General features: G+C 41.6%; 1 protein-coding gene across 1 annotated transcript in view; it reads right to left on the minus strand.

Moving 5' to 3' along the window:
- The window catches only part of cdhr2 (cadherin related family member 2), a 59,232-nt gene that overhangs the window by 16,708 nt on the left and 14,860 nt on the right, over window positions 1–27,664 (minus strand). The window contains 22 exon segments of the mRNA XM_070440118.1: window positions 841–1,162; window positions 1,349–1,506; window positions 1,742–1,791; window positions 1,957–2,028; window positions 2,335–2,934; window positions 3,219–3,288; window positions 5,731–5,964; window positions 6,695–6,938; window positions 7,178–7,239; window positions 7,993–8,157; window positions 8,899–9,054; window positions 9,295–9,513; window positions 9,624–9,736; window positions 9,956–10,031; window positions 15,250–15,399; window positions 15,604–15,726; window positions 16,254–16,343; window positions 18,074–18,163; window positions 18,680–18,730; window positions 18,939–19,090; window positions 19,221–19,289; window positions 22,687–22,744. Coding sequence (XP_070296219.1) covers window positions 841–1,162; window positions 1,349–1,506; window positions 1,742–1,791; window positions 1,957–2,028; window positions 2,335–2,934; window positions 3,219–3,288; window positions 5,731–5,964; window positions 6,695–6,938; window positions 7,178–7,239; window positions 7,993–8,157; window positions 8,899–9,054; window positions 9,295–9,513; window positions 9,624–9,736; window positions 9,956–10,031; window positions 15,250–15,399; window positions 15,604–15,726; window positions 16,254–16,343; window positions 18,074–18,163; window positions 18,680–18,730; window positions 18,939–19,028 — 3,135 coding nt within the window. The 5' untranslated portion in view covers window positions 19,029–19,090; window positions 19,221–19,289; window positions 22,687–22,744.

Consider the following 27,664-nt stretch of genomic DNA (forward strand, 5'->3'; position numbering starts at 1 on the left):
CAGCATCATTCAGTGTGTGTGTGGGGTTGTGTGTCTATGTGTGTGTGTGTGTGTCTATGTGTGTGTCTATGTGTGGCTATGTGTGGTGTGTGGTTGGTGATGTGTGTGTGTGTGTGTCTATGTGTGTGTGTGTGTGGTGTGTCTATGTGTGTGTGTGTGGTCTATGTGTGTGTCTATGTGTGTGTCTATGTGTGTGTCTATGTGTGTGTGTGTGTGTGTGTGTGTGGTGTGTGTGTGTGTCTGTGTGTGTGTCTATGTGTGTGTGTGTGTGTGTGTCTCTATGTGTGTATTCTCTATGTGTGTGTGTGTCTATGTTGTGTGTGTGTGTGTGTGTGTCTCTATGTGTGTATGTCTCTATGTGTGTGTGGTCTAGTGTTGTCTATGTGTGTCTATGTGTGTGTGTGTGTGTCTATGTGTGTGTGTGGTGTTGTGTGTGGTGTGCATGTGTGTGTGTGTGTGTGTGTGTGTGTGTGTGTGTGTGTGTGTGGTGTGTGGTGTGTGTGTGGTGGTGTGTGTGTGGTGTGGTGTGTGTGTGTTGTGTGTGTGTGATCTGTAGATCTGTACTGTCACTGCTCAAGTAGTTTAGAAAAACATAATATATAAAATATTTTTATTTTTGTTTAAAAAAACGTCTTAATTCTTTTGCAGGGCGGCTGACGATACCGTAATGGAGGTGTACTTTGTAAATGCCAATGGAACGGCTCTCGACTCTGACACTGCCGAGACTATTCTGTCCAGCAGTAAGGAACGGTACAAATTACAGACTGAATTTGGCCTGAAAAATATAGTAAGTTACTATAGGAAACTATTATAAACTATCCCCCCCCCCCGAAGACAGACAGACAGACAGACAGACAGAGAGACAGACAGACACACAGACAGACAGACAGACAGACAGACAGACAGACAGACAGACAGACAGACAGACAGACAGACAGACAGACAGACAGACAGACAGACAGAGGGTAAGAGAGAACAGTAAGAGCCAACAGAGAATGAAATATGTTCACTAATGCAGCCATCAATACACCTGTTTGTATGAATCACAGTGAGTTTTACCTCCAGTTTGGTTTCGGAGAAGAGTTTGGGTTCCTCAGTGTTAGCTGCCCCGACTGTCACCAAATACTTACCTTTCACGTTAATATTCAGCACTTCGATGTTACTACAAAGTTTAAAAAGACCTGTTATTCTTCTGTAAGTCATTTTCGTTGTATCTACCTCATCCATTGCAATAGTGTCAACTAACAGCATGAAACCTAACAAATCATTGTGTTTCTTAATGGCTATTAATTATAGTGAAATCAGAAATTTAAAATACGACTTGCCCGGACAGCATTTATATACTCACTGAATATTTCCGACGTATTTATCGTCTTCCTGTGTGGTGACAATTCGAAACACTCGACTACCCAAGTCGTTCGTTTTATTGTTGACGTCATCCCAGAATTGTACACTTGTTATCGAAAATGTCATTTGCCTATTTTTCCCGGAATCACGGTCTGTAGCCTGTATGGAAGGGGGGGGGAAAGGATGACTGAAAATCATAGCAACTCATTATCTAGCAGCAAGTCGTCAAGTTAAATGTATTAAATGTACTTTATATTAGATTCAAAAGTTATATGTATAATGATGGCATATTGCTAAGTCTACCTTTAAAAAGCTACATTTTGAGATACAAAAAAACGAAGGAGATGTCCCGCTGCCCCTGCAACTGACGTCCATTTTACACAGTTATACTCACAGTGACACTGGCGATTACTGAGCCAACAGAGGCCGTCTCTGACACCACAACTGTAGAGAAGGTGAGGTCGGTAAGAACACTATTAAGTCAATCTGTAGCTATATAGATTCATATCTTAAAGTAAGAATTGAATTATCATATATATTTTAAGAAATACGATATTCAGATATTCAGATTTACCATACAACGTGCTGAAATGTAGGAAACATATTTACAATATAAGGAATCTGTTGTATCGAAATCAGGGGCATTGTCATTGATGTCTTCGATGTTGATCACAATGCGCCCTGAAATTCATTTGAATTGTTAGAAAACATTGAAAGATATTAAAGGATAGATATTAAATTATATTAAATATCAAACGTAGATATTAACGATAGTAATGCTACAATATAGGGTTAAACATTTCTGGTAAAATTCCCAGAATTCCCAGGTTCCGAGAAATCCCAGTTGCAGGATTCTTGGAGTTCCTGCTTATTCCCGCCTCATCCCCAGAGTCTTTTCCAGGGCATCTTTCAACCTGGGAATTTTACAACCCAAACAGAGCCAGAACCAAACAGAGGTACCCGATCAAACGGTTCGGTTAAACCGACCTGATGTTGCGCTGTTGTTCTCCCCTTTCTGGGTGCACTCATCCTCCACCTGGGCCTCCAGCTCAACCTGGTCACACTTCTCAAAGTCGATCACAAACTCCTCGTTGAGCATGATCTCCCCTGTGGGCTGCAGGATGAACCAGTCCTCTGGGCAGGTTCCGAGAGTCAGGGAGCCGTTACAGCGGCACTTAGTGGCGACCAGCTGGTAGACCAGAGAGTTATTCTTGTCCAGGTCCACCCCTTTGAAACGCCCCACGACTTCAGTGATAGTGGTGTTTTCCTTTATGTACAACGGGGCGACGGGCTTGAACTCAGGCCTCTCGTCATTCACATCCACCACAATCACCTCCACCTTTACAGTGTCCTTCATCGATCCCAGGTCCATGGCCTCCACATCCAGGCTGAAGGTCTTGAAGCTGCTCTCGTAGTCTAGCTCGATGTCCGGATCGACCGTGATGTTACCGATGTAACCATTGGGTTCGTCGTTGAAGGTTCGGATGATGAATTGTCCGAAGCTTCCGCTGACGATGCTGAAGGAGATGCGGTTGTGGTCGATAGTTTGGTCCAAATCCACTGCCCGGACGGAGCCCACAAATGCAGCTGTTAGAGAAAGCCAGAAAGAGACGGCCTTAGGTTTTTGAATTAATGATTATCTAGATGTTTTTTGGTAGATTATTAAACGTTTATTATCAAGTCAGTTAAGAACAAATTCCACAATGACGGCATGGTAAGTGGCGAGAGCCATGTTTTTTTTGGGCGGGAGATTGATCATCGCCTCAAACATAATCTATGTTTTTCTGAGGAGAAGTAGGGACTAAACCACATCCTCCAGGATGTTTATCAGGGCGGCAAAATGTCTGAATTCAAAAAAAAAATGTGCTTACCTTTCTTCCCCTCCTCCACTGAGAATTTGTAAGAAGTTTTTTCAAACTTCGGTGTGTTGTCGTTGATATCCTAGGTTGGAAAGTAGAAGACCAGTGAAGCTTTACAATTTACAATTTATGTTCACGAAGTTGACAAAGATACAAGGAAATCACGTCAAGAAGACGACACACTTACACATTAAACAATCTGTCGAAAGGTCTATCCAGTCGAAAAAGAGATACAAGGTCTGGGTCCATATGCGTAAAGCTTCTCAGATTAAGAACGGTGATTGAGGATCAGTATTTCCTTCTGAATCTAAAGATAAAAGTCGCTGTTGTGCCTTCTTCACCACACTGTCTGTACGGGTGGACCATTTTGTCAGTGACGGCACGCCGAGGAACTTGAAGCCTTTTCACCTTCTCCACTGCGGCCCTGTCGATGTGGATGAGAGCACGCTCGCTCTGCTGTCTCCTGAAGTCCACGATCAGCTCCTTCATTTTGCTGACATTGAGGGAGAGGTTATTTTCCTTCACCGCTCTGCCAGGGCCCTCACCTCCTCCCTGTAGGCTGTCTCGTTGTTGTTGATAATCAGGCCTACCACTGTTGTGTTGTCTTCAAACTTGATGATTGAGTTGGAGGCGTGGCCACACCATCACGGGTGACAAAGGAGTACAGGAGGAGACTGAGCACGCACCCTTGTGGGGTCTCTGTGTTGAGGATCAGCATAGTGGAGGTGTTGTATTCTACTTTCTACCACCTGGGGGCGGCCCATCAGGAAGTACAGGACCCAGTTGCATAGGGCGGGGTTCAGACCCAGGGTCCCGAGCTTAATGATGAGCTTGGAAGGCACTATGGTGTTGAAGGCTGAGCTGTAGTCAATGAACATCATTCTTACATAGGTATTCCTCTTGTCCAGATGGAATAGGGCAGAGTGCAGTGCGATGGCGATTGCATCGTCAGTGGATCTACTGCAAAATGCGGTGGGTCTAGGGTGTCAGGTAAGGTAGAGGTGATATGATCCTTAACAAGCCTCTCAAAGCCATTCATGATGACAGAAGTGAGTGCTATTTAGTTCAGTTACCTTTGCTTTCTTGGGTACAGGAACAATGGTAGACATCTTGAGCAAGTGGGGACAGCAGACTGGGATAGGGAGAGATTGAATATGTCTGTAAACACTCCAGCCAGCTGGTCTGCGCATGCTCTGATGGCGTGGCTAGGGATGCCGTCTGGTCCTGCAGCCTTGCGAGGGTTAACATGCTTAAATGTCCCACAGTTTTTTGGTTTGGGTAGGTTTTAATCGTCACAGTGGGAGCAACATCCCCCATAAACTTGGTCACCGTGTCTGTGTATACGTCAATGTTTTTCTCAGAGGCAACCCGGAACATATCCCAGTCTGCGTGATCAAAACAATCTTGAAGCGTGGATTCAGATTGGTCAGACCAGTGTTGAATAGTCCTTAGAACGGGTATTTCCTGTTTGAAGGGAGGAGTCGTGATCTGATTTGCCCGAAGGGAGGGCAGGGGAGGGCCTTGTAGCCATCCCGGAAGGGGGAGTGACAGTGGTCGAGAGTTTTTGAAGCGCAAGTACTACAGTCAATGATAGAACTTTGGTAGCGTTTTCCTCAGAACTGCTTTGTTAAAATCCCCAGCTACAATAAATGTCGCCTCAGGATATGTGGTTTCCAGTTTGCACAAAGTCCAGTGTAGTTCCTTGAGGGCCGTTGTGGTATCGGCTTCAGGGGTAATATACACGGCTCTCTTGGGAGGTAATGCGGTCGGCATTTGATTGTGAGGTATTCTAGGTTGGGTGAACAAAAGGACTTGACTTCCTGTACATTACCACAATCACACAATGAGTAGTTAATCATGAAACATACACCCCCACATGTCTTCTTCCCGGAGAGTTCTTTATTCCTGTATGCACAATGAACTGAGAACCCAGCTGGCTGTATGGATGGGGACAGTATATCCGGAGAGAGCCATGATTCTGCGAAACAGAGTATGTTACAGTCCCTTATGTCTCTCTGGAAGGAGATCCTCGCCCTGAACTCGTCTACTTTATTGTCCAGGGGCTGAACATTAGCGAGTAATATATTCGGAAGCAGTGGATGGTGTGAGGCAAGACAGACTAGAAGTCCACTCCGAATACCTCTTCTCCGTTGGCGGCGTCTTGAAACAGCCTCAGGGATAAGTTAAATTGCATTGGGGAGTACGAACAAAGGATCCAATTCGGGAAAGTCATATTTCTGGTCATAACGCTGGTGAGGTATCATCACTCTGATATCCAGAAGTTATTTCCGGCTGTATGTAATAACGCAAAATAACTTTCTGGGATAATAATATAAGAAATATATTTTTTTAAATAAAACATAAATGCAAAGTTGTTTAGGACCTAGTAACAGAGCTGCCAAGGGGGATCTGATCCTAGATCAACAGTCCTACTCTGAGACGCTTTGTGAATATGGGCCCAGGTACCAATACACCCTGTCTGTGCACTTGTCGAAGGTTTGTGAGGGATGGACAGTGATCTTACCTCCACATTGATGATGACTGGCACCCAGGTGGACAGTGGTGGACTGCCTTTGTCAGTTGCTGTCACATTTAACTTAACCTGCCCATTATCCTTGGCCTGCATGGCCTCTCTGTCTAGCGGGCCTTTGTTCTCCAACCAGCCTGTGGTGGGGTCAATGGTGAATTTGGCACTGTAGTTACTGCTAACTATTCCATACACAATCTCGCTGTTGGGTGGTTCATCTCTGTCAGTAGCCTGCAAACGAGAAGAAGGAAAAAAATCACCAACAACTAGAAGCAGCACAGAGGTCTACCTAGGTAGCAAAAGTCTGGTAACTTTCCCCCAAATTCCTGGAATATTTCCTGGAATAAACAGGAAATCTGGAATCCTCTGACCTGGATTTTTCGAAAACCTGGGAATTTTTGGATAGTTACTAGAATTTCCCGGGTCTACGGGTCTGCCATAGACTAGCATAAGGGTCAGCTGTAGAGCAGTTTTAACCCTTTGGTTACTGTGTGTAGAGTAGGGGTCTCAAACTCATTCCATGGAGGGCCCAGGGGCTGCTGGTTGTGGCTATTTCCTTTCCATCTTTGTCAAATGAAGTCTTAGACAACCAGGTGAGGGGAGTTCCTAACTAATCAGTGACCTTCATTGATCAAACGAGGAAGGAGTGATAACCTGGAAACTCTCAGCCCTCCATGGAATGAGTTTGACACCCGTGGTGTAGAGTAGGATGTTTTTCAAACCGATCCTTGGGTTCCTCAGGCGTTCCATGTTTGTATTTATTTTATACAAGGGGTCAATTAAGAACTATTTCTTATTTACAATGATTATTCCACACATTATTCATCTTGTCAACTAATAATAAAGTCCTTGATTAGGTGAATCAGCTGAGCTCGTTCAGGGCTACAACAAAATCATAAAACGTCTAGGGGTGTCCCTGCGGAGAGGTTTGAAATCCACTTGTATAGAGACAGATATTGACCTGTACTTGAATTCTTAGGTCTGAGCTCTCTTTCACATAGTCAACGTAGGATTCTCTGTTGAACTGTGGTGTCTGGTCATTGATGTCTGTCAGTGTGATTTCTAACACAGCGTTCCCTGTGTTGTTGGCCTGGTCTCTTGCTTGCAGAGTTGGAGAATAGAGGGAGGTGAGTTCTCGGTCGATCAGTTTGCTGTTTGTCACAAAGATCCTCCCTGTCGTTGCATTTACATCGAAATACTTTAGTCTGAAAACCAGAAATCTCTTTTAGTATTTAGTTCTCATGTATTGGGTCTCGTTTCACAAACTTTGGCACCTCATGTCAGACAACATCAAAGTTGATATACTGTATATTGTTTATGTTTTATGTTGTATGAAAGCCTCTTATAAAGCAAACTAAATTAATGAAGTATCATATAAACATAAGAAAACTCTGGACTGGATTACAATACAACATACAGTAATAATGGTGTGTAGTGTACATACATGCTGTCAGGAAGAAGTCTGTATCTGATGTTACCAACATCCATAGTGTCAGGATCGGTTGCCTGGAGAGAAGTAGAGTTTTGTGTTTGTACTTCCAATCCATTTAGCAGCAACAATCAAAGGACTTTTGATTCACATTTTATTACAGGTGTGTTTGATTTACATAGCAGTGTGTCCCGGGTTGAGTGAGTTAACACTCGATACTTCAAGAAGCTGTTCAAATTAAACACAGAGCGCATTGGTTGAATTCCAGGCAGAATGGTAACAATAACATGGACCTACTGTTAGAATGGTAACAATAACATGGACCTACTGTTAGAAATGGTAACAATAACATGGACCTACTGTTAGAATGGTAACACATAAACATGGACCTACTGTTAGAATGGTAACAATAACAAGGACCTACTGGTTAAAAATGGTAAGAATAACATGGACCTACTGTTAGATGGTAACAATAACATGGACCTACTGTTAAAATGGTAAGAATAACATGGACCTACTGTTAGAAATGGTAACAATAACATGGACCTACTGTTAGAATGGTAACAATAACATGGACCTACTGTTAGAATGGTAACAATAACATGGACCTACTGTTAGAATGGTAACAATAACAAGGACCTACTGTTAGAATGGTAACAATAACAAGGACCTACTGTTAGAATGGTAACAATAACAAGGACCTACTGTTAGAATGGTAACAATAACAAAGGACCTACTGTTAGAATGGTAACAATAACAAGGACCTACTGTTAGAATGGTAACAATAACAAGGACCTACTGTTAGAATGGTAACAATAACAAGGACCTACTGTTATCGTGTCCACAGTGGTTCCATCAGGACTGTGCTCATCAACCTTGAGGTTGTAGACTTCTTTGGGGAACGTGGGGCTGTTGTCATTAATGTCTTTGATCTGAATGGTGACTGTAGCCGTGGAACAGCAGTCTGCTGTATTGGAGGGATCCTTGGCGATAATCTGTACAGGAAAACAACCACGATTTACCTCGGTTTTAAACACAGACTTTCGGACGGAGTAAGAATGTTGTTCTTTGTGGTGAGTATCAGTACGTAAACCTCAGGTTAACAGCTGTGCACTGTTTGGTGAAGAGAGTGCCATTTGAGACAAAAAAACGCTGGTTTTTGAAAATGGTGATATGATCGTCAAAACAAAACTTTTGGGTACAATGTATTGTTGATCATGCGATGTCATTATTCACGTTCTGCAGCTTGGCAACCGTCCTGGTAGAGACCGTTAAATGTCTCTTGCGTGTCCGCAGTTCACCTGACTATACCATGTGAAGGGTGCAATGTTATCTCCTTTAGCATAAGTAATCAACCTGTTTGTAATGGATCTGTAATGTGTTTGCTTGCCGTCTTAAAACTACACAAAACCTGTTTCAGCTAAGCTAGGATAATTCTGGCATTGTCCACACTCCAAACCACTTAGTTTGTCTGGTTGAAATCTTCAATCAACTTGTCACACATCTTCTTTGAAAATATTGTCAAATGTATTTGAATGCTTATGATAACAAGGTGGTTCTTGATGTTTTTTTGACAATGGTGTTTTGTCTTTGGTTTCAGTCAGTCAAATTATAGTGAAGACATTTCCTACATTTACGTGGACATAGTACCTTACTTTTGACCTTGGTCCTTATTGGGCCCTGGTGAAAAGTAGTGCACTAAATATGGACTGGGGGTTCCCATTTGAGACGCGTACCTGGATGACCATTGATGTTTTGGTCTCGTAGTCCACAGCCTGGGAGTTCTTGACCGTGATCTGAACTTGGCTTTTTGAGTAGGCGATCAGTGGCGACACACTGAACGCATCCTTGTCTGGTCCAGCAAGACTTAATTCGAATTTTCCATTATCTCCCTACATCAGAATACAGATGTTGATCAATTTTCTGGCCTGAGTAAACTTAGGTCCCACAAAAAAATATTTTGTGATTAGGGTTGCAAAGTTCCAGTACATTTTCAAGTAATCCTGGTTGGAGGATTTCAGATTTCGTTTTTCATTATTCCTTTCCCTCTCCTAACTCTGGGAATCTTCCAACCACGAGTTACAGAAAATCCCAACATTTTTTTGCAACCCTTTTTCTTAGAAAGGACTGACCTGATCCAAATCTTTGGCTTCGATGTTGAGGTCGTCGACCGGAACACCCATGGAGGAGTGTTCAAAGATGTTGGCCGTGAAGCTGCTGGCCTCCACGCAGGGCTCCACAACACAGTCATAAAATTTAGGCTTGTTGTCGTTGATGTCACTGATGGTAATCCGCACCTCAGTGGAGGTGTGGGCTTGGGTCCCCAGGATGCTTGGATGCACCTCCGTTGCCTGGAATTGTAGTTTTTTATTAACAGTAGGTCATCTTGAAATTAAATATTGTCCTTTTGGATAAATGAATTTTGGAAATGATGTAAAGGATTTAAGCAATAAGAGTATACCGTCACTTTAAGGGCCACAACATAATTGATGTCCAACAAAGCCTCTCTGTCAATATCACTTTTGACAGATATGATTCCATCATTGGCTGTGATGTCAAACAGGTCATTGGGCCCTGCAAAATAACAAAACATATATCAGAGTCCAATCTTCATCATTATTCCAACAATTTAGAATTAAAAACAAAAAATATCTTTTATCTTTTCAAGAGTTGTCAGCACAATGGCAACGGACAACGTTTATGCTGATGTTCCGCTAACAACCTGAAACGAGCAGACGTTCAGAGACGTTCAGCAGACGTTCAGCAGACGTTCAGAGATGTAGTTATGCTCACCTTCAATGCTGTAGGTGATGGCATCGTTGATTCCTGTGTCCTGATCAATTGCAGTAACTTTAAACACAAAATGGCCCTGAAATGAAAGGAGACGGTAGAGTTCAGTTAAAGGCTGACGTCAACAAAGGCTTTGTCCCCTTTGGCACCCCAAAAGTAGTAAATGGACCTGATCAAAAGTTGTAATTGGCCCTGATCAAAAGTAGTAAATGGCCTGATGAAAAGTAGTACATGGATCTGATTAAAAGTAGTAAATGGCCCTGATCAAAAGTAGTAAATGGCCCTGATCAAAAGTAGTAAATGGCCCAGATCATAAGTAGTAAATGGACCTGATCAAAAGTAGTAAAATGGCCTGATCAAAAGTAGTAAATGGCAGATAATAAGTAGTAATATGGCCTGATCGAAAAGTAGTAAATGGCCCTGGATCATAAAGTAGTAAATGGCCCTGATCAAAAGTAGTAAATGGCCCTGATCATAAGTAGTAATGCCCTGAATCAAAAGTAGTAAATGGCCCAGATCATAAGTAGTAAATGGACCTGATCATAAGTAGTAAATGGACCAGATCATAGTAGTAAATGGTCTGATCATAAGTAGTAAATGGCCCTGATCAAAAGTAGTAAATGGCCCAGATCATAAGTAGTAAATGGACCTGATCAAAAGTAGTAAATGGTCCCTGATTCAAAAGTAGTAAATGGCCCAGATCAAAAGTAGTAAATGGCCCAGATCAAAAGTAGTAATGGCCCTGATCAAAAGTAGTAAATGCCCAGATCATAAGTAGAATGGACCTGATCAAAATAGTAAATGGACCTGATCCAATAGTAAATGGACCTGATCAAAGTAGTAAATGGCCCAGATCAAGTAGTAAATGGACCAGATCATAAGTAGTAAATGGCCAGATCATACGTAGTAAATGGACCTGATCAAAAGTAGTAAATGGCCCTGATCAAAAGTAGTAAATGGACCTGATTAAAGTAGTAAATGGACCTGATTAAAAGTAGTAAATGGACCCTGATTAAAAGTGTAAATGGACCAGATCAAAAGTAGTAAATGGACCTGATCAAAAGTAGTAAATGGACCTGATCAAAAGTAGTAAATGGCCCAGATCATAAGTAGTAAATGGCCCCTGATCAAAAGTAGTAAATGGACCTGATTAAAAGTAGTAAATGGTCAAGATCATAAGTAGTAAATGGCCCTGATCAAAAGTAGTAAATGGATCTGATCAAAAGTAGTAAATGGACCTGATTAAAGTAGTAAATGGCCCTGATCAAATGTGTAATGGACCTTTAAAAGTAGTAAATGGACCTGATTAAAAGTAGTAAATGGCCCTGATCAAAAGTAGTAAATGGACCTGATCAAAGTAGTAAATGGACCTGATTAAAAAGTAGTAAATGGACCTGATTAAAAGTAGTAAATGGACTGATTAAAGTAGTAAATGGACCTGATTAAAAGTAGTAATGGCCCTGATCAAAAGTAGTAATGGACCTGATCAAAAGTAGTAAATGGTCCAGATCATAAGTAGAAATGGCCCTGATCAAAAGTAGTAATGGATCTGATTAAAAGTAGTAAATGGCCCTGATCAAAAGTAGTAAATGGACCTGATTAAAAGTAGTAAATGGTCCAGATCATAAGTAGTAAATGGCCCCGATCAAAAGTAGTAAATGGACCTGATTAAAAGTAAAATGGACAGATCAAAAGTAGTAAATGGTCCAGATCATAAGTAGTAAATGGCCCAGATCAAAAGTAGTAAATGGACCTGATTAAAAGTAGTAAATGGATCTGATCAAAAGTAGTAAATGGCCCAGATCATAAGTAGTAAATGGCCCAGATCAAAGTAGTAAATGGACCTGATTAAAAGTAGTAAATGGACCTGATTAAAAGTAGTAAATGGCCCTGATCAAAAGTAGTAAATGGACCTGATTAAAAGTAGTAAATGGTCCAGATCATAAGTAGTAAATGGCCCTGATCAAGTAGTAAATGGACCTGATTAAAAGTGTAAATGTACCAGATCAAAAGTAGTAAATGGTCCTGATCATAAGTAGTAAATGGATCTGATCAAAAGTAGTAAATGGCCCAGATCATAAGTAGTAAATGGCCCAGATCAAAAGTAGTAAATGGACTGATCAAAAGTAGTAAATGGACCTGATTAAAGTAGTAAATGGTCCAGATACTAAGTAGTAAATGGACCTGATTTAAAAGTAGTAAATGGATCTGATTATAGTAGTAAATGGCCCAGATCAAAAGTAGTAAATGGTCCAGATTCAAAAGTAGTAATGGTCCAGATCATAAGTAGTAAATGGCCCAGATCATAAGTAGTAAATGGCCCAGATCAAAGTAGTAAATGGCCCAGATCATAAGTAGTAAATGGCCCAGATCATAAGTAGTAAATGGCCCAGATCATAAGTAGTAAATGCCCAGATCATAAGTAGTAATGCCCAGATCATAATAGTAAATGGACCTGATCAAAAGTAGTAAATGGCCCTGATCATAAGTAGTAAATGGACCTGATCAAAAGTAGTAAATGGCCCTGATCAAAAGTAGTAAATGGACTGATCAAAAGTAGTAAATGGCCCTGATCAAAAGTAGTAAATGGTCCAGATCATAAGTAGTAAATGGCCACAGATCATAAGTAGTAAATGGCCCAGATCATAAGTGTAAATGGCTCCAGATCAAAAGTAGTAAATGGCCCAGATCATAAGTAGTAAATGGCCCAGATCATAAGTAGTAAATGGACCTATGATCAAAAGTAGTAAATGGCCCTGATCATAAGTAGTAACGGACCTGATCAAAAGTAGTAAATGGCCCTGATCAAAAGTAGTAAATGGATCTGATCAAAAGTAGTAAATGGACCTGATCAAAAGTAGTAAATGGATCTGATCATATAGTAAATGGACTGATAAAGAGTAAATGACCTGATTAAAAGTAGTAAAATGGTCCAGATCATAAGTAGTAATGGACCTGATCAAAAGTAGTAAATGGCCCTGATCATAGTAGTAAATGGACCTGATCAAAAGTAGTAAATGGCCCTGATCAAAAGTAGTAAATGGCCCTGATCATAAGTAGTAAATGGACCTGATCAAAAGTAGTAAATGGCCTGATCAAAAGTAGTAAATGGACCTGATCAAAAGTAGTAAATGGCCCTGATCAAAAGTAATAAATGGATCTGATCATAAGTAGTAAATGGACCTGATCAAAAGTAGTAAATGGATCTGATTATAAGTAGTAAATGGCCCAGATCAAAAGTAGTAAATGGTCCAGATCATAAGTAGTAAATGGCCCAGATCATAAGTAGTAAATGGCCCAGATCATAATAGTAAAATGGCCAGATCATAAGTAGTAAATGGCAGATCATAAGTAGTAAATGGCCCAGATTCAAAAGTAGTAAATGGCCAGATCATACGTAGTAAATGGACCAGATCAACGTAGAAATGGCCCATATCATAAGTAGTAAATGGCCAGATCATAAGTAGTAATGGCCCAGATCATAAGTAGTAAATGGCCCAGATAATAAGTATGTAAATGGCCCAGATCATAAGTAGTACATGGCCGAACCAGATCATGAAGTAGTAAATGGCCCAGATCATAAGTAGTAAATGGCCCAGATCAAAAGTAGTAAATGGTCCAGATCATAAGTAGTAAATGGCCCAGATCAAAAGTTAGTAAATGGCCCAGATCATAAGTAGTAAATGGCCCAGATCAAACATGGTAAATGGACCAGCATCATAAGTAGTAAATGGACCTGATTATAAGTACTAAATGCGACCTGATCATAAGTGTAAATGGCCCAGATCATAAGTAGTAAATGGCCAGATCATTAAGTGTAAATGGCCCTGATCATAAAGTAGTAAATTGGCCCAGATCATAAGTAGTAAATGGCCCAGTCATAAGTACTAAAATGGCCCTGATCATAAGTAGTAAATGGCCAGATCATAAGTAGTGAAATGGCCCAGATCATTCGTAGTAAATGGCCCTGATCATAAGTAGTAAATGCCCAGAATCATAAGTAGTAAATGCCCAAGATCATACGTAGTAAATGGCCCAGATCATATGTAGTAAATGGACCTGATCATAAGTAGTAATGGCCCAGATCATAATAGTAAATGGCCCAGATCATACGTAGTAAATGGACCTGATCATAAGTAGTAAATGGACCAGATCATAAGTAGTAATGGACTGATCATAGTAGTAAATGGCCGATCATAAGTAGTAAATGGCCCTGATCTAATAGTAAATGGCCCAGATCAATAAGTATAAGGAACCTGATCATAAGTAGTAAATGGCCCTGATCATAAGTAAAGTAAATGCCCAGATCAAAGTAGTAAATGGCCCAGATCAAAAGTAGTAAGCCAATCAGTTAAATGCCCTGATCATAAGTAGTAAAATGGCCCAGATCATAAGTAGTAAATGCGCCCAGATCATTACGTAGTAAATGGCCAGATCATACGTAGTAAATGGGACTGCATCATAAGTAGTAAATGGCCCAGATTCATAAGTAGTAATGGGCCAAGATCATACGTAGTAAAATGAGACCCTGATCATAAGTTAGTAAAATGGACCAAGCATCATAAGTAAGTAAATGGACCTGATCATAAGTAGTTAATGGCCCAGAATTCATAAGTAGTAATTGGCCCTGATCATAATAGGTAAATGGGCCCGATCCATAAGTAGTAAATGGCCCAGCATCATAAGTGGTAAATGGCCCTGATCATAAAGTAGTAAATGGCCCAGATCATAATAGTAAAATGGCCCAGATCATACGTAGTTAATGGACCTGACATAAGTAGTAAATGGACGATCATAAGTAGTAAATGGACCCTGATCATAGTATAATGGCCCAGATCATAAGTAGTAAATGGCCCAGATCATAAGTAGCAAATGGCCCAGATCATAAGTAGTAAATGGCCCAGATCATAAGTAGTAAATGGACCTGATCATAAGTAGTAAATGGACCTGATCATAAGTAGTAAATGGCCCAGATCATAAGTAGTAAATGGCCCAGATCATAAGTAGTAAATGGCCCAGATCATACGTAGTAAATGGCCCAGATCATAAGTAGTACACCAAGTAGGGAAAATGGTACCATTTGGAACTTTATTGGTCCATACCTTTACTTTTACAATTGTTTATCTATTTAGGAAGATGTATGTGTACGACAATACAGCAACTAGCAACAACAATAAACAAATTGTAAAAGGACTTAGCTGTTGGTAGAAAACACGATGTGAATGTTGTTTGATATTCTTTGGTCGGTTGAACTATGAACTAAAAGGAAAGTGCCTATTTGGCAACACCAGACTCACCACGGGAGAATGCTCAGTGACAGTAGTCGCGTAAGGAGTACTTAGAAACCGCGGATCCAGGTCTGGGACGTCCACCACAGTGATGAAAGCAAAGGCAAGGCTGGACTGATGAACAGGGAGAGGTTCATTATACACAGGGCCTCCACCATCCTGTGAGGGGAAACACAATCAGAAACAGAAAACCACATTAAATAGGACCGTTTCTCAGATTAAGCACACAACTGGATCTGAAAAACATGATAAATTCCAGAAAGAACATGCTTGTTAGTCAGGAATACAGAGAAAAACCCCTTCCAATAAGTGACTCGTGAAGATCCAACAGTGACTAGAGAAGTGTTGAGATGGGCTACGTACCGTGGCGTTGATCTTCAGCCTATAGAAAGTGCTCAAACTTGTAAAATTCAGTTGTTTAACCAGTTTGACTTGGCCATTATTCTCATTGATAGTAAAATGATTTAGTCCATCACTTGGACTCGCCTAGAAACGAGGAGAGAGTTGGGTTTAAATACATGGAGTCCATATAACAATCTCAAGGCATATAGTCCGTTCTAATTTTCCCCAATGTCTGTTGAGAAGGGCTTTTATTATTATCTGCTACATGACTAATGTTGGGGCTGTAATTTGGTTCTAATGGGGGTGTAACTTGGTTCTAATGGGGGTATAACTTGGTTCTAATTGGGGGTGTAACATGGTTCTAATGGGGGTGTAACTTGGTTCTAATGGGGGTGTAACTTGGTTCTAATGGGGGTGTAATGTAACATGGTTCCTAATGGGGGTGTAACTTGGTTCTAATGGGGGTGAACTTGGTTCTAATGGGGGTGTAACTTGGTTCTAATGGGGGTGTGACTTGGTTCTAATGGGGGTGTAACTTGGTTCTAATGGGGGTGTAACATGGTTCTAATGGGGGGTGTAACATGGTTCTAAGTTCACTGTTGATGTTTTGAGTCAGGTTCACTTATGAATCAATACAGAAAATCAGCTTTCTGTCCAAAAGAAATGCTTACTTCATCAATGCGGTACTTTACAACAGCGGCAAGTCCAGCGTCTGCATCTTTGGCATACACTTGAAACAGAACGCTGTCCAAGGCAGTATCCTAATAACAGAAAACAGACAGAGGGGGGCAAGGAAGTAGAAGGCACAATAGTACTTTTTTCATCATCATTTAGAAAAGTCACTTTCAAATGTATAGCACAAAAATGAATTCTTGACTATACACTACTAGCAAGGGACGATTTTCCATTATAGGTCTTATAGGATGAAGTGAGAATTAAATCACTGAGGATTACCACTACATACAGAATGACCTGTAGGCCAAAATCTCACTGCTATCAGCAGGCCTGTAGCACATTTAAAGGGGCAGTGCAGTCAAACACGTGATTTTCCTTTTATAGATAGTGCATTCAGAAAGTATTCAGACTCCTTGACTCTTTCCCCATTTTGTTACATTACAGCCTTATTCTAAAATTGATTAAACAGTTTTTTCTTCTCATCAATCTACACACAATTCCCCATAATGACAAATCAAAAACAGGTTTTGAGAAAGGTTTGCAAATTAATAAAAAAAACTATCAACTTAAATATCACATTTACATTAGAATTCAGACCCTTTAATTAGTACTTTGTTTAAGCACCTTTGGAAGCAATTACAGACTCGAGGCTTCTTTTGGGTATGACGCTAAAAGCTTGGTGCCCCTGTACTTGGAGAGTTTCTCCCATTCTTCTCTGCAGATCCTCTCAAACTCTGTCAGGTTTGATGGGGAGCGTCGCTGCACAGCTATTTTCAGGTCTCTCGGGTTCAAGTCCGGGCTCTGGCTGGGCCACTCAAGGACATTCAGAGACTTATCCCGAAGCCACTCCTGTGCTGTCTTGGCTGTGTGCTTAGGGTCGGTGTCCTGTTGGGAGGTGAACCTTCACACCAGTCTGAGATCCTGAGCGCTCTGGAGCAGGTTTTCATCAAGGATCTCTCTGTACTTTGCTCCGTTCATCTTTCCCTCGATCCTGACGGGTCTCCCAGTCCCTGCCACTAAAAAACATCCCCAGAGCATGATGCGGCCTCCACCATGCTTCACCGTAGGGATGGTGCCAGGTTTCCTCCAGACGTGACGCTTGGGGAGGCAGGTAGCCTAGTGGTTAGAGCATTGGACTAGAAGGTTGCAAGATCGAATCCCCGAGCTGACAAGGTAAAAATCTGTCGTTCTGCCCCTGAACCTGTTCCTAGGCTGTCATTGAAAACAAGAATTTGTTCTTAACTGACTTGCCTAGTTAAATAAAGGTAAAATAAAATGTAAAAAAATGTCGCAGGTAACTACTTCACAGGAGAGACATTTGAACTTAAACTTCTTTTTTTTAATCAAAATGCGCTTTTTGGCAGAAAGGACTTCTGGAATGTGAACTTTCATGTTGGTTAATAACAAACTTGTATGCCATCTGTAAATACTAATAGAATTGTGAAATAGTTGGTTTAGCCACAGAAAAAAACAGCAACCTTCCCTCTAGCCATGATTGGCTGAGATAATGAGTGGGCTGGACATACCGAGAGATATGTCTGCCATATAGCACGCTTTTGTCTATTTGAGCTCAGGGCAACCATGGCATCCGTGACAGGGAGAAGCATCCACCCATGATGTATACAGGTAAGATAGTCTAGCTAGCTATTTCTGAAATTTGTAAATTACGGTGAATTTTGAAACCATAGTCTGTTGAGATGATTTCACAGGCTCATAAAGTTTCCCACAATTTCTTAATTATGGCTGGAAATTAATTGAACGTGCCATATAGATGAAATGATTATTAAAGGAATGTAAAATTAGTAATTGTACTTACTTCTGGGACATTTTCGTTGTAAGGTTCATTTTGAAATATGGGTCGGTTATCATTCGCATCGTTTACGATTATCCGAATGTCTTTGTCAACCTAAAAAAAGATGACATGATATATTGTGCATGTTAAAAAAACATGTATCAATGTGTTAAAAACAATAAAATAAATAAAAATATAGTTAAATTCATTTTTATGTTTGGTATTTTATTACGATCCCCATTAGCTGTAGCAAAAGCAGCAGCTTCTCATCTTGGGGTTCCACACAAACATGAAACATGATACAGAATGACATAATACAGAATGATATAATACAGAACATCATTAGACAAGAGCAGCTCAAGGACAGAACTACATACATTTTATAAAGGCACACGTAGCCTACATATCAATGCATACACACAAACTATCTAGGTAAAATAGGGGAGAAGCGTTGTGCCGTAAGGTGTTGCTTTATCTGTTTTTTTAAACCAGGTTTATTGTTCACTTGAGCAATATGAGATGGAACAGAGTTTTATGCAATAATGGCTCTATATAATACTGTACGCTTTCTTGAATTTTTTCTGAATTTGGGGACTGTGAAAAGAGTTAGAGGCTTTATTGTGAACTTACGGTATAATCAGCGTCAGAAACCACAACGCCGATAGTGAATACACCCTTGTCCTAAACAAATATAAGCTAATCAATTAGAGAATCAGGTCAGGAAAAATAAAAGATAAAATACTGAAACACTGAAATGGCTGAAACAACACTGAAAATTCTAAAATGGCTGAAACAACACTGAAAATTCTAAAATGGCTGAAACAACACTGAAAATTCTAAAATGGCTGAAACAACACTGAAAATTCTAAAATGGGAGACGAGGACTTACATCATCATCTCTCTCCAATGGGGTCCGGATGGTTACTCTCCCTGTGTCTGGGTCGACTTTAAAATAGCTTGCTTTAGGCCCCGTAATCATGTATGTCAGTGCGTCAGGAACAGGATCAGGATCATATGTTTCTATTTGAAATGCAAATCCATCTGAAGGGAGAGAGTGTTGGGTTAACAAAAGGTGAGTCCAAAACCAATACGTAGCGAAGAGCATGCATGAATTGACATACTATTTTGTTATAAAAAACGTTTGTATTTACTGAGTACAAGAAACACATACTTATTGGAGTGTCTTCCTTTATTTGGGCAAAATCTGTTGTAATGCTCGGGATTTGGTTTTGGCTTTGAGCTGTTGAAAAAAAAGCAAAGAAAGTTTAATCACATAACCTGTAAGTCCAAGCAAAATGAGTCCCACTTTACAATAATATTGATAAGATTTGACATTGAGTTTAAACTTCCTCACTTTATCTGTGAAATTGCCATTAAACAACCAGTATCACTGTATGACTAGACGTGGCATTATTACACATAAAGTTAATCCGTTTAAATAGCCAGTGCAACGTGAGCCTTGGAATGCTTCCCAAACGACCCCTATGGTGTAGTACGGCGGTACGGTAGCACGGTAGTACGGTAGTACGGTAGCACGGTAGTACGGTGGTACGGTAGCACGGTAGTACGGTAGCACGGTAGCACGGTAGTACGGTAGTACGGTAGTATGCTAGTAAGGTAGCACGGTAGTACGGTAGCACGGTAGCACGGTAGTACGGTAGTACGGTAGTATGGTAGTACGATAGCAACGGTAGTATGGTAGTATGGTAGCACGGTAGCCGGTAGCACGGTAGTATGGTAGCGCGGTAGTATGGTAGCACCGGTAGTATGTAGTATGGTAGCACGGTAGCACGGTAGTATGGAAGCACGATAGTACGGTAGTATGGTAGCACGTGTATGGTAGCACGGTAGTACGGTAGTATGGTAGCACGGTAGTATGGTAGCACGGTAGTATGGTAGCACGATAGTACGGTAGCACGGTAGTATGGTAGCACGGTAGTATTGGTAGTAGGTAGTATGGTAGTACGGTAGCACGGTAGTATGGTAGCACGATAGTATGGTAGTAACAGTAGCACGGTAGTATGGTAGTACGGTAGCACGGTAGTATGGTAGAACGGTAGTAATGGTAGTACGGTAGCACGGTAGTATGGTAGTACGGTAGTATGGTAGTACGGTAGCACGGTAAGTATGGTAGTACGGTAGCACGGTAGTATGGTAGTACGGTAGCAGCGGTAGTATGGTAGAACGGTAGTACGGTAGCGCGGTAGTATGGTAGCACGGTAGTAAGTAGCAGATAGTACGGTAGCACGGTAGTACGGTAGTATGGTAGTATGGTAGTACGGTAAGTACGGTGGTACGGTAGCACGGTAGTATGCTAGTACGGTAGTACGGTAGTACGGTAGTACGGTAGTAGGGTAGCACGGTAGCACAGTAGTACGGTAGTACGGTAGCACGGTTAGCACGGTAGTACGGTAGTACGGTAGTATGGTAGTATGGTAGCACAGTAGTATGGTAGTATGGTAGCACGGTAGCACGGTAGCACGGTAGTATGGTAGTACGGTAGCACGGTAGCACGGTAGTATGGTAGCGCGGTAGTATGGTAGCACGGTAGTATGGTAGTATGGTAGCACGGTAGCACGGGTAGTATGGAAGCACGATAGTACGGTAGTATGGTAGCACGGTAGTATGGTAGCACGGTAGTATGGTAGAACGGTAGTAGGTAGTAATGGTAGCACGGTAGTATGGTAGCACGTTAGTATGGTAGCACGGTAGTATGGTAGCACGATAGTACGGTAGCACGGTAGTATGTTAGCACGGTAGTATGGTAGTACGGTAGTAGGTAGTACGGTAGCACAGCGGTAGTATGGTAGCACGATAGTATGGTAGCACGGTAGTTATGGTAGCACGATAGTACGGTAAGCACGGTAGTATGTTAGCACGTAGTATGGTAGTACGGTTAGTATGGTAGTACGGTAGCACGGTAGTATGGTAGCACGATAGTATGGTAGTACGGTAGCACGGTAGTATGGTAGTACGGTAGCACACGGTAGTATGGTAGACGGTAATATGGTAGTACGGTAGCACGGTAGTATGGTAGTACAGTAGCACGGTAGTATGGTAGTACGGTAGCACGGTAGTATGGTAGTACGGTAGCACGGTAGTATGGTAGAACGGTAGTAATGGTAGTTCGGTAGCACGGTAGTATGGTAGTATGGTAGCACGGTAGTATGGTAGAAGGTAGTATGGTAGCACGATAGTACGGTAGCCACAGTAGTACGGTAGTATGGTAGTATGGTAGTACGGTAGTATGGTAGAACGTTAGTATGTAGTACGGTAGTATGGTAGTATGGTAGCACGGTAGTATGGTAGAACGGTAGAATGGTAGTACGGTACACGGTAGTATGGTAGTAGCGTAGCACGGTAGTATGGTAGTACGGTAGCACAGTAGTATGGTAGAACGGTAGTATGGTAGTCACGGTAGCACGGTAGTATGGTAGCACGATAGTACGGTGGCACGGTAAGTACGGTAGTATGGTAGTATGGTAGCACGGTAGTATGGTGCACGGTAGTATGGTAGTACGGTAGCACGGAGTATGGTAGTACGGTAGCACGGTAGTATGGTAGTACGGTAGTATGGTAGCACGGTAGCACGGTAAGTATGGTAGCACGGTAGTATGGTGAGCACGATAGTATGGTAGTACGGTAGTATGGTAGCAAGTAGCACGGTAGCAGGTAGCACGGTAGCAGGTAGCACGGTAGTACGGTAGTACGGTAGCTACGGTAGTAGGTAGCGGCGGTAGCACGGTAGTATGGTAGCACGGTAGTATGGTAGCACCAGATAGTATGGTAGCACGATAGTAACGGTACGTGAATGTAGCACGGTAGCACGGTAGTATGGTAAGCACGTAGCACGGTAGCACGGTAGTACGGTAGCACAGTAGCACGGTAGTTGTAGCACGGTAGCATGTTAGCAGGTAGCACGGTTGTGGTGGACGGTATAGGTAGACGGTAGTACGGTAGCACGGTAGCACGGTAGACGGTAGTAACGGTAGCACGGTAGAAAAGGTAGTAACGGTAGTATGGTAGCACAGTAGTATGGTAGCACGGTAGTACGGTAGCACGGTAGTATGGTAGTACGGTAGCACGGTAGTACGGTAGCACGGTAATATGGTAGTAGGTAGCACGGTAGTATGGTAGTACAGTAGGCACGTGTAGTAGGTAGTACGGTGCACTGGAGTATTGGTAGTACGGTAGCACGGTAGTATGGTAGAACGGTAGTATGGTAGTTCGTAGCGGTAGTATGGTAGTATGGTAGCACGGTAGTATGGTAGAAGGTAGTATGGTAGCACGATAGTACGGTTAGCACGGTATAGCACGGTAGCACGGTCAGTACGGTAGCACGGTAGAAAAGGTAAGTAGCGGTAGTATGGTAGCACAGTAGTAAGGTAGCCCGGTAGTAGGTAGCAGGGTATGGTAGTAACGGTAAAGACGGTAGTAGTAGCAGGTGTAGTAGCACGGTAGACGGTAAGTACGGTAGCACGGTAGCACAGTAAGACGGTAAGTACGGTAGCACGGTAGAAGGTAGTACGGTAGTATGGTGTACTACTTTTGACCAGGGCTTTTATTCCTGTGGGCTCTACTTAGGTAACAAAGTGCCATTGGGGATAGAGAGAGGTAGAGCCCAGGTAGGTACTCACCTCCAGCGAGAGGCTCACAAGACACAACAGCAGCAAACTGACCTCCATCCTTCACAGGCTGCTAACTCAGACAATAACAAAACACCATAGAATGACTTATTAGTACACAAAACACCATAGAATGACATATTATATGTCAAAACATCATATATTATATATTACAATTCAAAATATCCTAGAATTACATATTACTGTGGAACTCATACACATACAGTAGAATAACATATTATAACTCAAACCCCATAGAATTACATATTATAACTCAAAATGGGCCTGTAACACTTTGGCTGACCCTGTAAAATGACATATTTCAAATCAAATCAAATTTGTCACATGCGCCAAATACACAGGTGTAGACCTTACAGTGAAATGCTTATACGACCCTAACCAACAATGCAGTTTCACAAAAATAAGGATAAGATAAGAAATAAAAGTAACAAGTAATTAAAGAACAGCATTAAAATAACAATAGCGAGACTATATACAAGGGGGGTAACCGGTCCAGAGTCAATGTGGAGGCTATATACAGGGGGTACCGGTACAGAGTCAATGTGGAGGCTATATACAGGGGGTACCGGTACAGAGTCAATGGGGAGGCTATATACAGGGGGGTACCGGTTAGTTGAGGTAAAATGTACATGTAGGTAGAGTTATTAAAGTGACTAGATGATAACAACACCACCTATGTGATGTAAGTGCCATTTTTCTTATTATTAGAACTCAAAACGCCTTAGAAGTACATTTTACAACTCAAAACACCTTCTCAGTCAATCAGATAGGTATCGGTGGCTGTGTTTACACAGCAACACTAACGTTTGACATTTTAGTCATTTAGCAGACACTTATCCAGAGAGACATACAAGAGCAATTAGGGTTAAGTGCTTTGCTCAAGGGTACATCAACATATTTTTCACCTAGTTATCTCGGGGGTTCGAACCCCTAACCCCCCTGGCCCAACGCTCTTAACTGCTAAGCTACCTGCCGCCTCTAAGGACTGAAATCTGATTTCTATATCCAATCTTTTTTTTCTGACTGTCCACAGTCAGTTTTTACATGTGACCTATATCGGATTTGTTGCATTCACACTGATGTAGACTCTGAAGTGGCACACAGATGCATTGTTCATTTTCCTGTCACTGTGCCCTTACATTTTGGGGTGGTTGTCGTGGTAACAGCAGGTATTGTACCCCCCCCACACACACACATCAGAGCAAATAAATCTGATCTCAGAATCCAGACAGAGGTCACATATGGAGGATGGGGTTTGTGTCAGGATTCAGATCCACATGTGAGGTGGTATAAATCGGAAGTCAAATGTTCAGATTCAATGTGTGTTTTTGCTGTTTACACATTAGGTTGAGTATCAGATATGCAAATAATTGCCAAAAATCTGAATTGGCAGCCTGTGCGGCCAATATAACTATTTAAAAAATAGTGTCACAGAACCATATACAGTTGGTTATAGTTGCCTGCTGGGGGGCAGGGAGACCCCCAGCTTCACTAAAATAATTTACAACTACGTGCCATTTTGATAAATAAATGCTATCTATTTGGTTGTAATATCATTCCCTCTTGAAGAGCAGAGTCACAACTACACATGTCCCATTATTCTACATTTAGCTCTATCATCAGAGTTACACAGCAAGTTGGCCTTAACTGCATGTTTTTCATGATCAGTAAACATCAATTGATCATGTATTTTCGGATGTGTGCGGGTAGCCTATCCATTTGGCATGTAGCTAACTAGCTAAGCAAACAACATATGTCATTTAGCTTGCTTCATCAGAGATGAGTTGTTGTTTTTGAAAGAGCTCGACATGTCCGTCGGACTACTGTCATCACCACTATAGATGACAAGCAAATCAAACAATATTTGGACATAGCCATCTAGCTTATCCCTTGAACGTTAGCTTGTTAGCTAGTAATATCGACGTGATCTGTTATTAGCTAGCTAGCCAATTTGACGTGGTCCATCAAATAAATATTGCCTGTTATGTTTGTGAGCAGCAATCATAATTAAAACCCTTTTTTTTTTAAACAATGTTGAAAAGGGGATAATGTTATCTAACTTTGCTAGGTAACGTTAGTCCTACAGTGCCTTCAGAAAGTATTCCCACCTAGGGCTGTGTGTAACGCTCGTCGTCGTAAGGAAGAGTGGACCAAAGCGCAGCGTGGAAAGTGTTCATGATCTTTACTGTCAAGAATCACTCAAAACAAAAATAACGAATAACGAATACAAAAACGAACGCGAACAGTTCCGTCAGGCACAGATACTAAACGGCAAACAACGACCCACAAAACACAGGTGGGAAAAATATATTTAATTTTCTATAAATAAATAAAAATCTAAATACACGTTTTCACTTTGTCTCATATTGACAAAGTGAAAACCTGTATTTAGATGTTTTTATTTTTATTTATAGAAAATTAAATATCTAATTTAAATAACTATTGACACCCCTGAGTCAATACTTTGTAGAAGCACTTTGGCTGAGATTACAGCTTTGAGTCTGCGTTTACAGCTTTGAGTCTGCGTTTACAGCTTTGAGTCTGCGTTTACAGCTTTGAGTCTACCTTTACAGCTTTGAGTCTGAAACCTTTACGCTTTGGTCGGTTTACAGCTTTGAGTCTGCTTTACAGCTTTTGAGTGCTGGTGTTACAGCTATTTGAGTCTGCTTTACAGCTTTGAGTCTGCCTTTACAACTTTGATCTGCTTTACAGCTTTGAGTCTGCTTTTACAGCTTTGAGTCTGCTTTAAGCTCTGAGTCTAGCTTTACAGCTTTGAGTCTGCCTTTACAGCTTTGAGTCTCGCTTTAACAGCTTAGTCGTTTACAGGCTTTGAGTCTGCGTTTACAGCTTTGAGTTGCGTTTACAGCTTTGAGTCTGCGTTTACACTTTGATCTGCCTTATACTGAGTCTCCTTTACAGCTTTGAATCTGCCTTTACAGCTTTGAGTCTACCTTTACAGATTTGAGTCTGCGTTTACAGCTTTGAGTCTGCGTTTACAGCTTCAGTTCCTGTTACAGCTTTGAGTCTGCCTCTTACAGCTTGATCTGCGGTACAGCTTTGAGTCTGCGTTTACAGCTTTGATGTCACGCCCTGACCATAGTTTGCTTTGTAGTTTCTATGTTTTGTTTGGTCAGGGTGTGATCTGAGTGGGCATTCTATGTTGTATGTCTAGGTTGTCTGTTTCTGTGTTTGGCCTGATATGGTTCTCAATCAGAGACAGGTGTAGTCGTTCTCTGATTGGAACCATATTTAGGTAGCCTGTTTTGTCATGTGGGTTGTGGGTGATTGGTCTATGTGTTAGTTGCCTGTCTGCACTGTTATATATAGCGTCACGTTCGTGTTGTTGTTTTGTATTAGTTTGGTTAGTGTTTCTTCTTAAATAATAGAAGAATTATTCACTTCACGCTGCGCCTTGGTCCTCCTCTCTTCCACATTACGACGAACGTGACATTTGAGTCTGGTTGCTTTGGTCTACGTTTACAGCTTTGAGTCACGTTTACAGCTTGGCCGTAGCTTTGAGTCTGCGTTTACAGCTTTGAGTCTGCGTTGACAGCTTTGAGTCTACCTTTAAGCTTTGAGTCTGCGTTACAGCTTTGAGTCTTCCTTTACACTTTGAGTCTGCCTTACAGTTTGATCTACGTTAACTTTGAGTCTGCCTTAAAGCTTGGTCTGCGTTTACACTATGCGCTGTTTACAGCTTTGAGTTGCGTTTACAGCTTGAGTCTGCGTTTACAGCTTTGAGTCTGCGTTTACAGCTTTGAGTCTGCCTTTACAGCTTTGATCTAGCATTACAGCGAGTCTGCGTTTACAGCTTTGAGTCTGCGTTACAGCTTGAGTCTGCGTTTAAGCTTAGTCTGCGTTAAGCTTTCAGTGCTGTACATTTCATGCGGTTTACAGCTTTCAGTCTGCTCTACAGCTTGAGTCTGCGTTTACAGCTTTGGATCTGCGTTTACAGCTTGATCTGCTTTTACAGCTTTGAGTCTGCGTTTACAGCTTTGAGTCTGCATTACATGCTTTGTCTCCTTTTACACTTAGCTGCGTTTACAGCTTTGAGTCTGCCTTTACAGCTTTGATCTCTTACAGCTTTGAGTCTGCGTTTACAGCTTTGAGTCTGCGTTTACAGCTTTGGAGTCTGCGTTTACAGCTTTCAGTCTGCCTTACAGCTTTCAGTCACTAGCCTTTACAGCTTTCAGTCTGCGTTTACAGCTTTGAGTCTGCGTTTACAGCTTGAGTCTGCTACAGCTTTGAGTCTGCGTTTACAGCTTGAGTCGCGTTTACAGAGTTCCTTTACACGTTATACAGCTTTGATCTGTTTACAGCTTGATCTACGTTCCTTGACTCGTTTACAGCTTTGAGTCTGCGTTTACAGCTTTGAGTCTGCGTGTACCTTTAGTCTTACAGCTTGAGTCTGCGTTTACAGCTTTGAGTTCGCCTTTACAGCTTATTGCGCCGTTTACAGCTTTGATCTGCGTTTACAGCTTGAGTCTGGTTACAGCTTGATCGCCGTTTACGCTTTGAGTCTGCGTTACAGCTTGAGTCTGCGATTACAGCTTTTGATCTGCGTTACAGCTTTGAGTCTGCTCACTTTATCTGCGTTTACAGCTTTGAGTCTGCGTTTACAGCTTGAGTCTGCGTTTACAGCTTTGAGTCTGCGTTTACAGCTTTGAGTGCGGTTACAGTTGGTGTTCTACAGCTTTGAGTCTGCTGGTTACAGCTTTGAGTCTGCCTTTACAGCTTTGATCTGGCGTTACAGCTTTGAGTCTCGCGTTTACAGCTTTGATCTCCTTTACAGCTTTGAGGTCTACAGCTGTGCTCCTTAACAGCTTTGAGTCTCGCCTTTACAAGCTTTGAGTCTGCCTTACAGCTTTGAGTCTGCGTTTACAGCTTGGTCTTGCTTTACAGTTGAGTCTGCTTTACAGCGTTTCAGTCTGCGTTTAAGCTTTGAGTCTGCCTTTACAGCTTTGAAGTC

The sequence above is a fragment of the Salvelinus sp. IW2-2015 genome, unplaced genomic scaffold (assembly GCF_002910315.2).
Source record: "Salvelinus sp. IW2-2015 unplaced genomic scaffold, ASM291031v2 Un_scaffold2245, whole genome shotgun sequence".
NCBI classification, from domain to species: domain Eukaryota; kingdom Metazoa; phylum Chordata; class Actinopteri; order Salmoniformes; family Salmonidae; genus Salvelinus; species Salvelinus sp. IW2-2015.